The sequence below is a fragment of the Psammomys obesus genome, unplaced genomic scaffold, assembly GCF_907164565.1.
Source record: "Psammomys obesus unplaced genomic scaffold, mPsaObe1.curated_primary_1811, whole genome shotgun sequence".
In the NCBI taxonomy this organism is placed as follows: Eukaryota; Metazoa; Chordata; class Mammalia; order Rodentia; family Muridae; genus Psammomys; species Psammomys obesus.
Genome location: NW_026592510.1, coordinates 8,791,267 through 8,806,209, shown reverse-complemented (window position 1 = coordinate 8,806,209; position 14,943 = coordinate 8,791,267). Strand labels below are relative to the sequence as shown.

Here is a 14,943-nt window from a genome sequence, read left to right as displayed (position 1 = left end):
GTTCTCATCCTAATTACTCAGTGATGACCACAGAGCTAGACCCTAAGAGTGCAATTGCTAAATTGTGCAAGAGATGAGCAAGTCCACGCGCAAGATGTACAATCAAACTTGGGTCCCGGTAGATCCTGTCTGAGCCGAGAGTCAGAGAATTAAACAATCCCGCAGGGACTATCCGAGACACGCTGGGAAATTTCCCCAACCCTGCTCTGAAGTCTGTGTCTCTTGCTGTGGCTCCGGGGCCTGAGGCTCGGGGATGGTACCCTTACCAAATCTCTTGCACGTGGCCAGGGCTTTGTTTCCCAAGGAGGTTGGCGTGGACTCGCAGTGGGTCAGAAGCTCCTCCGGTGAGAAGGTGGGAGCCCAGGGGGACCGATCGCCCCACGCACACCTCCCCGCCGGGACGCTCCGCCCTCGGCCTCGCTGGTTGGCCCCGGCGCTGCAGCGAGCGGCGGCGGGAGGAGCCGGGCGCGCCCGCCACGCAAAACCACAGCGCTCGGTCTCCAGCGGCGGTGGCAGCGTTGACAGCGGCCCGGGTGCCAGGTCCCCGCGCCGCGCCGCATCCCGCCTCATCAGACACGCTCCCCGAGTCCCCGCCGGCGCCGGTGCCCACCATGGGGAAGCCCACGAGCTCTGGATGCGACTGGCGCCGCTTCCTGCGGAATCACTGGCTGCTGCTCTCCACCGTGGCCGCCGTGGTGCTAGGTGAGCCGCGCGTGGGGGTCGAGGCGCGCGCCCGGGGCCAGGCCGTGTGCGGAGCCGGGTGGGCACGGCGTGGCGCCAGCTGCCCGCCTTCCCCGGGCCTGGTCCCCAAGCTCGGGGACAACCCCCGAGGGCTCCGGTTTCGCGCGAGGTAACAATGCTTTTGGGGGAGACCCCCATTCCGGTGCTCCGCGAGCTGCTCTCCCTTGCTCTCTCCACAAGGAGGAGGGGGGCTTGCAGGCTGGACAAGGGGGTCTTTTGAAAACAAGGTTTAAATTGATCTTCATCCTTAACTGTTCCCACGCGCGCGCACACCACCGCCACCACCACCTTCGTACAGACCGAGACTGTAGGAATTACAGTTCTCCGTTGGATTTGAAGAGACGTCTGGGCCTGCCGGATGGCGGAGCCCCTGGGAATGTTGGAGCCCCGGGCAGGGAGTGGGTACCTTCTTGTAGGATACCTCTCCTGTCAGATTCATGCCTGACCTTCCCAGCCAGCAGTGGTGGCTCGCGCGGGAGGCCACAGGGTACCAGAGCTGAGAGAATTCAGCCCGTTTCTCCTCCCGGGCTACCTGCTCACCACGTTTTTCTTCTATTAAAAATAATATAAGCCGCTTTTATTTGTTTTCACACTCGAGTGTATTCAAGTGGTCCATGCCTGACAGATCGCTGGGCCGCGGCGACTGGGTGCGTGTCTGAGCCGTTGCTCAGAGGTTTGGGTTACTTATGCTTGGAATCTCATTTTCTGCTCGGGGCGTCTGCGTAACTTGAGCTCGGCAATGCACGTCAGGGTGGGAGTCCAGTGGCTCTTCGTCCCCCAGGTGGGGGCTGCGCAGCAGGGGAGGGCAGGTGCACCGCGAAGAGGGAAAGGGGGTTCCTAGGCAGGCTCCACCCTCTGTCTAAGCACCACAGCTGCCTCCGCTGGAAGGGGATGGGGCAGCAGGTTCACCTCTCTGGGGACTGCACCTTGCTCATGAGTCCCCGAAGGCTTGCTTTTGCCTGCTCCCGAGCTCTCCAAGATCTTCCCGGCCAAAAAGAAAATGCCTTCGGAAGTTAATGGACTCCTTGGGGTTCTATGGGCTCCTCCAGAACCACATGCAAAGGGAAGTCAGGCTTCTAGTAAATAAATAACATCCTGGAATTGCCTTAACAGAGGACGTTTGTGGGAGGAAAGGAGGGAAGTAGAACCTGCTAGTGTTCGCCTTCTCCGGTGCCAAGTGGTTTAGGACATTTTGGGGGAAGGCTTGTCATTCCTCACCACATTTAAATAACAGGCCCTAACAAGAGAGTGAATACATTCAAAGACATGGCCTTGTTTGTTTTCCCAATGATGAACGCAGAATTTGTTTTTAAATCTGCTTGGAAAGCCTTGGGGTTGACCAAAGCTTGGGTGGCCTTCCCCGTTCTGTGTGTGTGAGTCCTGGGCACTGCAGAGAGCCCACTTGGTCGCTGAGTGTTTCCCACCAGCAGTCGGAAAGAGTGTTGGTGCCCCACAGTTCAGATACCGGCTCCCCAGGGGCTGCCCTGGAAAGGAAGCCTAGCAGTTACTTGCTGGCCTTTGGACCAGTTGCTTAAGTAATATCTTCAGGCCAAGAAAGGGTTCCCTTACTTTACAGGTCTGGCCTCTGGTCTCATGTGGCTCTCTTTCCCCACCTTTAGTGTGGGTGGAGCCACGGGAACTCGATTCTGGTGTTGTGCTTTAGCCATAAATCCACCCTTTAAAACTGCCAGTGCCCAGCTGAGGTCTTCCCAGGCTTGCTCCTCGGGAGGAGCGTGGGACAGATGGAGGCCTGCTGCCATCTGGGATGAGAAGCCTCCAGCTCAGAATATCATCAGGGTGTCCAGACTGGTGCTTGCTGGGTTCCTCCTCTTTGCCTCCTGGAGAACCTTTGGTCTGAGTGAAAACTGACACCTACCTTTGCTCAGTACACTGGCTAGCCTGTTTAACAAGTGGTGGAATCTCAGCCGCTAGTCCTGAGTATCTGTTAGCCCTTTCTAGGTTGCAATAGCCGGTTTTTCTATAACTGTCATAATTTATCCAGCAACACTATTAGAGCTCTCACAAAGCCTTCTTTTGGGAGTTTTTGACATGTAGATATTAAAAAAAAAAATGTTAAGTGTAGTTAGCCCCTTGGCAAATTCTTCAGATGATGACTATGCAGGTATTTGGTCCCCCAAAATAAGTCAGCAGATATGACTGTGTAAAATATTTTGGTTAGTGAAACTAAGGGCAAAGTTTTCTTTCACCCCTGCTCCAAGCAAGGTGGCATCAGTCTGTAATCCCAACATCAGGGGTGGAGGGGGGAGGGCTAGAAAGAGGAAGATGAAGAGTTCAAGGTCAGCCTCAACTACATAGTGAGAGGCTAGCCTGAGCTACATGAGACTGTTCCAGAAGAGTGTGTGTATGTGTGTGTGTGCGCGCGCACGCGCACGCACACTTAAAGCTTCTGATTTTCTGAGATACAGCTCTGAGGGGAAAAATAAAAGATCACTTTCATTAGAGTTTTAACAGGCCAAGGAGATGCTTTGAGATAAATGTTTGACAAATTCTTATTTGCAAGGTTGGAATTAAGTAGGTAACCATCTTTGATAATTTTTGTGAAACCCTACAAGATTCTGAAAAAAATATTTTTGCCTGAGAGGATCATTTTAATTGGGTTCATTGTAACTTCAGTAGGCGTTCCCTGGTCTCATAGCACAACAGAATAAGCCCAGCAGCTACAGTCAGGAGCTCTGGGCTTGAGTCCTGGATTCTACCTGGTGCTGCTATCTAGACACATTGCTTATTCTCTGGGGCCCTCAGTTTCCACATCCTAAAAAACTGATCATGCGTGAGCAGAGTTGATTAAGATAACATAACGTGGAAATACCCAGTTTTGGGCTGGCATAAAACAGACATTCATTAAATGCTACATTGGGGAAAATCTGAATTGAAATAGGAGAAAATTAATATTTTGTTTGGGAATTGAGTCTCCGTTCTGCCTACTGTCCAGTTTATAATTTGAAGTCTATAGTGATTCAAGGTTTTGACGGCTATATCAGACCCAATGCCAGTCTCTATAGCATTGTTCACCTTTAGAAGAGGGAACAGAAAGAGTTAATGACTTTGCTTTACAGGTTATGGACTAATTCTCAGCTTGCTTAACAGGAAGAAAGTCAGTGGGAAGAAATGCAGTGTTCTTAGTGGAAATTATATCCAAGCAGAATTCCAGTGTGAGAAAATTCATCCACCAACATAGTATTGGGGAGATACTTGTGGATTCCACATCCCCCTCACTGCAGAAATTATCCTTCCTTCTCTGGGCTTTTTTGTGGAGAAATCTTCAATGCTCAGCCTGGGCACTCTCAGAAAAGGCCACAGATGCTGCTTATACCAGGGAACTATCAAGCTTGAACTGTAAAGCAATTCCTATGGAGCTTGGAGGGAGCTGTCCTCTCTCTATCAAACTCTGAGCTAATTCTTCCACGTTCAGAGTAACATCCTTATCCAATGTTGTGTTTTCTGCCCTGGGGTGGCCCTGGGTCTGCCTGACAGTGTTCATTTGCACCTGACCTTTGCTTTCCGTTGTTCCATTTTGTCATGATTCTTTGACTGGCCCCCGCTCCAGAACAGGAGCCAGCCATAACTCACTGTATTCCAGACCCAGCTCTGCCTCTCATTGGCCTTGGTACAGCAGAATTTAAGAGTTTACCTGCCTGTCATGGTGGCATACTCCTTTGATCCCAGCACATAGGAGGCAGAGACAAGTGGCTCTCTTTGAGGCCAGCCTGGCCTACATAGTGAGATTGAGGCCAACTTGGGAACAAGTCTGGGCATGCAGACTCCTTGGATACATAGCAGGGAGGGAGTGGGCTAGGTGAGAGGGGGACAGGGTGACAGACAGGGTGAATCAAATTCTTGTCCAAGCAAGGGGAAAGAGGGCCTCCTCCAGGCAGCCTTCAGTAGAAGTAAAAGGGTGTGGGGACCAGCCAGTTAACCCACTATGGCCTGGTGGAATTTGGTCAAGGATCAAAAGTTTCAGAAGGGGGTTTGGTGTGGATACTGGGGTGGGAGAAGAACCTCCCGGGGCCTCTGAGTGAAGCTAGGCAGCAAGCATCAGACAGGTGCCGCTGGAGATGGGTTGTGAGTGGAGTGGAGGGTTAGTTAGATTACACTCAGGAAGAGGTTAAAGTTTTGGGGACAAAGGAACCCTTTTGAACAGGGAGAAGAGACTCTGGGTTGAGGAGTGCAGAGAGGAGATACCAACCGGAAACCAGAAGAGCTGAGAGCTAAACAGTGGCAAGAGAGGATGCTCATCAGGGAGTGGGGGAGGGAAGGGAACCTCCTGAGACTTCCTTTGGAGGCACTGGGGTGGGAGAAAGCAGTGATTAATATTAGAGCCAGAGAACCTTTTCTTATCTTCTTTTGTGGGGTTCCGAGTCTGCTTTAATTCCAAAAGAGGCAATCTTAAAGGTGGAGATGAGAAAGAGAGAGAAGGAGGAAGAGATGGAGACAGGGAAGGGGAGAGAGAGAGAGCATGCCTATGAATTATGCTGGGAAGAATAAGGTCCAGGACAACTGGTTGCTTGCCCACGGGTTGGAGGGCCTGGTGAGGGCTTGCCCTGCACAGGGCTCAGGGCTGTACGTTTCTTCTCCTCCTAGATCTGCCTTTTCTGGTGGCAAGCCTGGCTGCCTCTCACTCTTGTCACATCCGTGGGTAGCTCGCATCATACTGCGGAGGGTACCCCTCACAGGGTCCAGAGGCCACGGTTGAAGCCTCTGCTGTGGCTGGCCTATGCTGTCAAAGTGTCCTCTCTTAGACGCAAAACAGATGATATCATTCGGGGGCCTTAAAATAGCCTATAGCTGCTGCTGCCCAAGGACAGAGAGGTCACCTATCTAGCAGCATCCCAAACCTTCCCCTGTCTACATCCATCTCACAGCCTTATTCTTCAGCCTTCATCTGAGTAATTGCACACCTTCATTTGAGTAATGCTCCTTCCAAGAGATCCAAAGCACCCTCCTTCCTGTTCTGCCTTTGAGAAGATCTAAGCTTCGTGTCACTGTCAGTTACACACTCTCTAAGTATGTTTATTCCAACCCCTTTCATCTTTCAAGCAAGCAGTCTCGTGTATCCCAGGCTGGCCTCGATTCACTGTGTAGCCAAGGATGACCTTGAACTTCTGATCCTCCTGCCTTCACTTCTGAGTGCTGGGATTACAGGTATGTGCCTCCACTCCTGGTTTATGCAGTGCTGGGGATACCCACGGCTTCCTGCATGTCAGGCAAGCGTTCTACCAACTAAGGCACATGCCCAGCCCGGGGCATGAGTTTCTGAGCATCGCTTTTGAGTACTAGAATGCTGGAAGAACCATGTTAGAAGAGCCATGCAGTTCACAGATTCCCCTCTTTGGATACAGTGTCTAGACATGCTGCTGCTACCCTGACAGTTCGCACAGAGAGGGCTTCTCACAAAGGCCTTCCATTCTGGGAGGGCACATTTCTAGGAAACTGAGGCACTGACAGGAAACTTGCCAAGGTCACTGATCTAGGGCAGGACTGTGACCCCTACCAGGGTGGTTTGGCTCTGCAGACTCTCTGCTATCATCCGCTATACTTTTCTGCTGATTTACAAAGCCTGTACCTGACAGAGTATCAAGTACTCTGTCTTCTGATTTTTCTGCCTCCATATCAACCATAGGCCCCTGATGAGGGAGTCTGTGCTGCCCTTCTTGGTGCCCAAAAGACTGTCTCATGGATTTGTAGGCTCTGTACATTTATTGGATTTTTGAGTTATTTATGACTCTGAGTCTTGGGCCCACAGACACAGTCCTTGTTTGTTAAATGGATAAATGAGAACATTGACACCAGCTTCTGTTTCCTCCATTAATTTTGGCCTGCTCCATCCCCTGTGATCTACAGAAGTAACTCAGTGCAATGCTTAATTAGTCTGTATATACATCAGGCATGCTCATTTTCTTTCCTAAAACTAGACTACAGATCTCTTGAGGATGCTCCTGTAATGCCTAGAAGGTACTCAAAACCAAAATAAGAGCATAAAATAATGCAACTGTCTCTTAAAAATCTTCGTGAAGAAGTATATCCGATATACTTTTGGGGCCTTTGTTGGGAAATAAGGGTTTATATTGACTAAAAGAGCAAAGAAGACTTTATTCACTTGCTAGTTCATGCGTAGGTGGTCGATTGTCTTACCTAATGCGGTGTTCATTGAGAAACAATTGGGAATACTGGAATTGATTATTGATGTCTGCCAAGGACTTAAGAGCTGGACATCACAGTAGGTACGCTACCCAGTTGTCCCTGGGTTAGAGAACCTCTGAGGAGCCTTCTAGTTTTAAGAACCTTTAGGTCTATGGCCATCCAGTCACTCCTTAGTTCACCCTCTGGGATCAGAGGAGGTCCCATGGAGGGTGCTAAGGGAGTCCTGGGGAGTATTACAGAAAGATGAAATGAGGATGATGTCCCACCCAGGGTTCTGTGACTTGGAGACAATAATAATAGTTGTGAGTGAGGCTCTTGCCAGGGTAATGTTCTGTGTCAGTGTCAGATGACTCCTGACAGTAATCAGAGGTTTAAAATATTCCTGAAACGCAGAATATTTCAACTCACAAAATAAAAACATTATCTGATCTTTCTTTAAAGTGATAGGAATAGCCTAGTTCCTATATCTTCAAAAATCACTCATTTCTGTGACATACAATAGATAGTTTGATGTAGAGAAAAAAAAAAAGGCAAACTTTCTCATCTGTAATAAAGGATTTACACTTTAAAAAAAAGATTTGAGGCTTCCCCCCCCCCCATGTGGCCTTGGCTGTGCTGGACTCGCTTTGTAGACCAGGGTGGCCTCAAACTCATAGCAGTCTGCCTGCCTCTGCTTGCTTGAGTGCTGGGATTACACATGCCTCCACATCTGGCTTAGAATTTGAGCTTTTAATGAAAAATAGAACCCCCTCAATTTATGTATTTCTAGAAACTGGAGAAAACAAAACTGCTGGTTTCTGAGTACATTTTATCTGTAATAGTATATTTAACCCACAGCTAAATAGCATTAACAAAGTAATGATTATTACAATGGATTGTGTGAGCTAGGTGCTTTGGCCCATGCCTGTATTCCCAGCACTTGAAGGCAGAGGCAGGCAGATCTATCTGATTTCAATGCCAGCCTGGTCTACAAAGTCCAAAAAGAGTCCATGACAGCCAAAGCTACACAAAGAAACCCTGTCTCAAAAAACAAACAAACAAAAACCAATGGATTTTGTGTTATTTTCTGGAAGTTTTGAGGTTGGTAGTGTGTTGGTTACATTGTGTCGTTGACTTTGTAGACGGCTAAGCACACACACACCGGCTTTCATGTACTGATGGATGCTACTTGTGTTACCCTTTCCTGAGGATCCGTCTGTCTAGCATCTCTCCTCATCTGTTCTCAATATCTGCTTAAGTAGGTACGTAAGAGGTTTGGTCTAAGTTCCAAAGAGCTGAAACAAGAAAATTGGGTTTTAGACCTCAAATTGCCCCCATAAAATAGAAGGAGAAAGACATTATCATACCCTTTCTACAAATCCAGGTCCCTTAAACCAAACAAGAAAACGAAAGAAAGAAAGGAAGAAAGAAAGAAAACTACAAACCAGTTTCCCTGATGAACAAAAATACAAATCTGGGGTGGTGGTGGGGTCTCGCAAACCAAATTCAAGAATACAATAAGATCATACAACCATAACCACGCTGGTTTCATTCCAGGGATTAGAGATTGTCTAACGTGCAAAATCAATGCATTTAATACAGACTTACAGAAATACAGAAATTACATGATCATTTCAATTGATGCGGGAAAATGCCTGTGACAAACTTTAACATCCCTTTATACCTCAAAGAAACTAGGAGTAAGGGGAACATCCATCAGTATAATAAAGGCCATCACAACAAACTGGTACCCAACATTATATATAAGGGGAGGAGAGTGAGAGCATTTGTTTTAAATCTGAAATGGGCCAAGGATGTCTACTCTCTCCACTCATTCAATGTAGAATTCAAAGTCGTATCTAGAACATTCAGAAGTGGGAATAAAGGGGTACAAATGGGAAATGAAGAAGTCAAATCATCATACTTAAGATGAGATCCTACACTTAGAACACCCTAAGGACTCCCAGAAAATCCTTATAATGCTAATAAGCACTTTGACCAGAGTAGTATAATATAAAAAAAACCAAGTTCAAACAAACAAACCAACCAACAAAAACCCAGCAGTTTCTCTATGTACCAAATAGTGAGCTTGCCAAGAAAGAACTCGGGGAAATTCCATTCACAATAGCTTTTTTTAAAAAAAAAACTAAAAATAAACCCAACCAAGGAGGTGAAAGATCTCCACAATGAAGATGGAAAGGCCTCCCGTACATATAGAGTAAAATCATTAACATTGTGAAGATTACTATGTTACCAAAAGCAATGGCAGATTCAAAGCAATCCCACCAAGGCCCCAGTGTCATTCTTTGTGGAACTAGAATAATAACAATCATAAAATTCAAATGGAAGCACAAAGAATCCCAAATACTGCTTAAGAGAGGACAATGGTAGATGCATCAAAATATTCTATTTAAAAATATATAAGACAGCCATAATAGTAAAACTGTCATGGTACTTGTACAAACAGATATATAGATCAGTTATATGGAATAGAGAACCCAAAAACAAACCCAGACAATCACATCTGCCTAGTATTTGACGAAGTTTGTCAATACATACATAGAAGAAAAGGCAATTTAATAAATGATACTGAGAAAACATGATTTCCATGTGTAGAAGAATAAAACCATCTATACAAAAATTAATCCAAAGGGATTCAAAGATCGTAGTGTAAGACCTGAAACTTGAAACTGCTAGAGGAAAACACACATAAAATACTCCAATATACAGGGATAAACAAGGGATTTCTCTCTAAGGAGGAATCCGGCAACAAAGTAAAGAAACCCAAGAATTGACAAATAGAATTACAAGAAATTAAAAGCCCCCCTCCCCAAGAAAATACCACTGGCCTACAATTTGGGGGTGGGGTGGATCTTTGTCAATGTTACATCAAACAGTAGTTCAATGTCTAAGAGATATAAAGAACTTCAGTGGCCAGAGAGATGTCTCAGTAGGAATGCTTGCTACTTTTGCCAAAAGACTCAAATTTGGTTCCTAGCACCCTTGTCAAGCAGCTCTCAATTTCCTGTAACTCCATCTCCAGGGAACCTGATGCCCTCTTATGGCCCACACGGGCACCCATACATGTGCACACATTCATGCTCAGACACGTAATTAAAAATAATTCTTTTTTAAAATTTAGATGTTAGAAAGTGACCAGTCATCCAGTCAGTAAGTGGGCTAATGATCTGAACAGACAGTGACAATGCAGGAAAAGAGGCACCTTCTCACTGCTAATGTGAACTCGTGCGCTCACGATGAAAGTGAGAGTGGAGACGCCTCAAAACCAAAAAATAGAACTACCCTCTGGCCCAGATATGCTATTCATGTATGATATTTAGACACACACACACACACACACACACACACACACACATACACACGTGATTTCAAGTCAGCATACCACAAAGAAACATGCACATCTGTGTTTACCACTGTGCTACTGACAATAGCTAAGACATAAAATCAGCCTACATGTTCATTAACACACGAACGGATGAAGAAACTGTAAATCATATATCCACTAGAATTTTCTTCAGGCATAAAGAAAAATGGAGTCATGGCATTTGGGAAAATGGATGAAACTGGAAATCGTCATGTTAAGCAAAATAAGAAAGACAACCCTTTTTTTCTCTGATATGTGGAACCTCCTAGATTTAAGACTACATGAATGTGTGTTTGTGTGTGTATGTGTGTGTGTCAAACTAGAAGCTAGGTCATGAAAAGTATGCAAGAGATTGTTAGAGACATTGCAATAGAGAGGGCATTGGAGTATTTGTGTTAAGGAAGCTGGAGAAACAACTGGGCAAAAGAAGGGAGCAAACTGTAGAGAAGATTCAAGGTGGGGGAAGTGAACGGGAAGGAATGGCGATTCGTACTTACGAAGATGCCGTAATGAAGCTCATCAGTGTATAAGCAAAAATCAGGAAATGTATCTTACAAATGATACATTTGTATCATCCTGCACGTAGCTGTATCCTTTTAGCCCTAACAGCTGCCTTTTGAGAGTGCTTTGACTGTAAACTGTTACGGGTTGACATCGGTTAAGTATCTTGTTAAACGCTGTTTAATCTAAACCGCAGTGGTTTGTTGTTGGCTTTGTTTTGCTTTAACTTTAACACAACTGTAGAATCAAAGTTACCCGTCTTTCAGAAATTTGAGCACTGGGCATAATAAATAAAGCAAGCGCCACACGAAGGCATGCTGTACAGAAAATTGTGCATGTTAATTCAGAGTATGCTAACATTCAAAGACTAGCTAAGGTGGGCGAAAAGCCGAGGAAGGTGTGAGAAGCGGTATTGGAAATCAGCTGTGGGGGGCACGTGAGTGTGTGTGTTCATGCACACGCATGCACCCCTGATCCAGATAAAGTGTCTCACTTTAATTACTTGGGAGGAACTGTGATTACCTTTAACGGAGCTGAGGCTGAAAATAGCTATTCTAGAGAGCAGCAGCACGCTGGCTGCCAGGGAGGCAGTGTTTGCCTGAGGAGCTTCAAGTCTTTTAGTGTCACTGGAGACCTAGGGCGGCTTCGACTGTGGGGACTCAAGCACTTAGAAGGAAATGTTGTAGACTCCATCCAGTGACCATTTAGCACCCCGCCTCCCACCCCCACCCCCCCGGCAGTGGTGTCTGTTGAAGCAGCAAATGCTTTCAATGGCCTTTTGTATTTTGCATCTGACAGAAGACAGCATTGGCGACTACGAACCCACAATTCGCTTCAGAGCCCTGAGTTTAGTGGGGTGTGCAGCTGTGGAGGGGGGTGTCCATTCAGCTGGCTGAGGGAACAGCCTTAAGTGCTACAGAGAGTGTTCTGTTGTCGCTAGCACACTCCACAGTGGACACCTCTGTTGTTGGAAGGGAAGTGTTTCTGTGACTCACTTCTTTTCCAGAAAGGCTGCCCTATTGCTTTAGAAAGTACCTGCCTTTCCATTACCTCAGGGGGGAATCCATCCTTCCAGCCAAGGCTCCTGCACTCACACACCCAAGATGCTTCACTCAGCCGGCCCTGAATGGTTCCTCCCAGCCCCAGTCTGAGCTCCAGAGAGCTGCCTCCCCTCAGCCCAGCACTGAGGGGTAAGGTCCTCCAACAGCCTGCTTAGCCTGAGGCGGTGGCTCCTGCCCTCTCCACCCCCCATCCTGCTTCTTATTCCCATAGACCCCAGGTCCAGAGGCATGATAACGTTTGCCAGTGCTCTATGCATCCAGGAAGGGTCTTGACAGCAGCTTCTGCATGTTGGCTGGCTTCAGGGAGCTGAGCTAGGAAAGCATCCCAGAGGTGGCCCACCGTTTGCTTGTTCTTAAAACTGTGCTGAGAGAAGATGACCGGGCTCAGCGTTCAGGGGCTTAAAGCTATAGCATGCATTCAGTCAAGGGGAAACTCCTCAGGGGAGAGAGCTTAGGTGAGCCAAATTATTTTTCTACTACTGTGCTACTGCTTGGAAGTTATTTGGTTACTTATAATTCAGCAAAGCCAACAACCATGAGCAAAGGTACCTTACCCGAACCGTCCAACTGCAGGAAATCTGACCTTCCTCTCTCCACCCACTTAGAAAATTGACTGGTTTTGCTCGCTTTTTCTTGCGTGTCTCTAACACTGATTTTCCGAGTCACTTAGCCACCTTGCAGGTTTCGGGTGGGATTTCTGGAGTTCTGAGACTTTCGGAGACTTCTGCTTTGAGAAGCTGTTGTCTGTGGGTGGCCAAATGGATGCTAATATTTACTGGAGGTTCCATTTGCCAGAAGTGTGGTTAGTCAGTTGAGGGGGGCTCCAATTTGTGGTGAGGAAACGGGAACTCTTAAGTCTTGGGTCATGGGGACTAAGGACCGAGGTGGGGTTTGCAGCCGGGACTGTCTGATTCTAAAGTTTAAGTTAGCCGGTAAGCTAAGTGTCTTCCCTCTTTGGAAACCCGGATGTGTCTGATTGGTAATTGAGGACACTGTTTACAGACCCTTTCTTGACATCCTCTTGGTTTGTGGCTGCTCCGTCTCTGGGCTCTTCATCTTGCCCTTTCACTTGGAGGGCTCCACAGTGGTTGGCCCCTTCTCCTACAGAAGCTCTGTCTTAAACGGTGAACTTTGCCAGCCAGTTCTTTCTTCCTCTGGGTGCCGATACCCAGATGTTTCATCCGCCACTGTCCTGCCTATTGACGGTGGCTCTGATTCCCGTTTTTATCACACGACTGCTCAGTCAGAGGTCATCTCCCCTCTTTACGTAAGCCCTTAGAGCCACTAATTGATAGTCTCAAATAATCAGCATTCACATCGCCACTTTCTAGCTTGCCCTGTGGCAGAAGTCACTGATTGATGGCAGCACCTTTTACTCAGCTGCTTTAGACTGTGTTCCAGGCAGCCACTGTTGATCAAGCAGAATCGGCGTCTGAGATAAAGGGGGGGAGGGGGGAGTATAGTCTGTGGCTAGGAAAATCAATTCATTTAGCAGCCAACGAGGAAAGCAATTTAAATTGAACCAGAATGGATTTCACTGGCGAGAGATGCAGGGTCAGATGGCTGTGGTTTACTGCCTCAGTCTGTTGGTAGCCGTGTGCAAGTATTTCTCATCTGAGCCTCTGTGAGGTAGGTCTGGAGGGACGTTCCAGCAGCCCTTGACTTCAGAGAAGAACTGGAAGGAGGGTGGGAGGTGGGGGCGTCTGAGCACCACGTCTGCAGCAGCTGTGAGCAGGTGGCGAAAGGTTCCTGTAGCATTAGCAACATCAAGGTCATGCAGAAGTTGAAGATCAGGGTCAGAGGCTTTGGTTCTCTCACACCCGATTTTCAGATTGCGTGGAATGGCTGTCTGCTTGTCTCATTCTGTTTTCAGTTGCTGTAACAAGAACAACAACAACAAAAATCCAAAACTGGGTAAAAAAAAATAAACTTTATTTGAGAGAAGAAAAAAAAAAAAAAGCTCTGGAAACGGAGAGATCCAAGTGCCCAGGGCCATGAGGTGCACGTCAGCTTATGGTGAGAAACAAGAGAAGCAGGCATGTCTGAGAGAAATGAAATAGGGCAGTGATTCTCAACCTTTTGGGGTGGGGCGTTCTACCAGCCCTTTCACAGGGGTCGCCTAAGACCATCTACATGGACGATATTGGCGGTACAATTCGCAACAGTAACGACATTACAGTTCTGAGGTAGCAATGAAAATAGTTTGTGCTTGGGGGTCATCACCATGTAAGGAACTGCGATAAGGGGTCTCAGCGTTAGGAAGGTCGAGAACCGCTGCAGGAGACAGAATAACCTCAGCACGTGAGGGCCGGTTCCTGCGGTAACAGATCAAGCTAAGAGAGTGAGATCCCACACGGGGAGAAAGGGACTAATCTTTTAATGACCTTGTCACTCCGTAGAGGCCCCTCCTCCCGACGCTGCCACCATAGTAATGAGTTTTGGGGGGGGAAGACCGAATCCAGCCCATCGCAATATGGGCTGTTCCATTTGGCACCTCCTTCCGCTGAGGGGCTAGGAATGTTTCCTTTGCTGCGCATGTCATTCAGAGGAAATGGAGTCTTGACCCTGCTGCATGAGACACCTAAAATGTTTTTGATGCATTACAAAACCTTCTTTATCAAAGAATAAAACACATCTGCCCTTAATGAGTCTCCCCACCCTGGCCCTCTTAGAGAGCCAGGGTTCTAGTTTTCTAGGTCTGGCTTTGAGGGTCCCAGTGACCGAGCCCAGTTACTTACAGCTCCGCAGCCATTGTGGCGGGAGCTCAGCACGGTTCTGGGCTGTCTGCCGCACAGTTTCGAGGATTCTGGGGCCATGGCGGAGCTCGGTAGTGAAGAGCACTGTCATCATTTAGTGACGTCTGCCACTGACCGGGATTGGGAATCGTGGTGTTAAGAGTCCATGTCAACACACACACACACACACACACACACACACACACACACACACACACACACACAGAGAGAGAGAGAGAGAGAGAGAGAGAGAGAGAGAGAGAGAGAGAGAGATGAAATTAGACAGAGACAAGAACCAGTCTGGTCTCTGGAAAAAAAAAGTGGAGTATTTCTCTGACTTCCAATACTTGGGTCTCAAGCTCAGGCCGGAGCAGCTTGC

The 14,943-nt window shown here is 47.4% G+C and overlaps 1 protein-coding gene across 2 annotated transcripts in view; it reads left to right on the top strand.

Annotated features, from left to right (window-relative positions):
• The first annotated feature begins 483 nt into the window (after nucleotides 1-483).
• Nucleotides 484-14,943, top strand: part of Slc1a1 (solute carrier family 1 member 1) — a 72,123-nt gene continuing 57,663 nt past the window's right edge. For both annotated transcript variants that reach the window (XM_055614008.1, XM_055614007.1), the window contains exon 1: nucleotides 484-702. In XM_055614008.1, coding sequence (XP_055469983.1) covers nucleotides 612-702 — 91 coding nt within the window. In that variant the 5' untranslated portion in view covers nucleotides 484-611. The remainder of the gene's footprint in view (nucleotides 703-14,943) is intronic.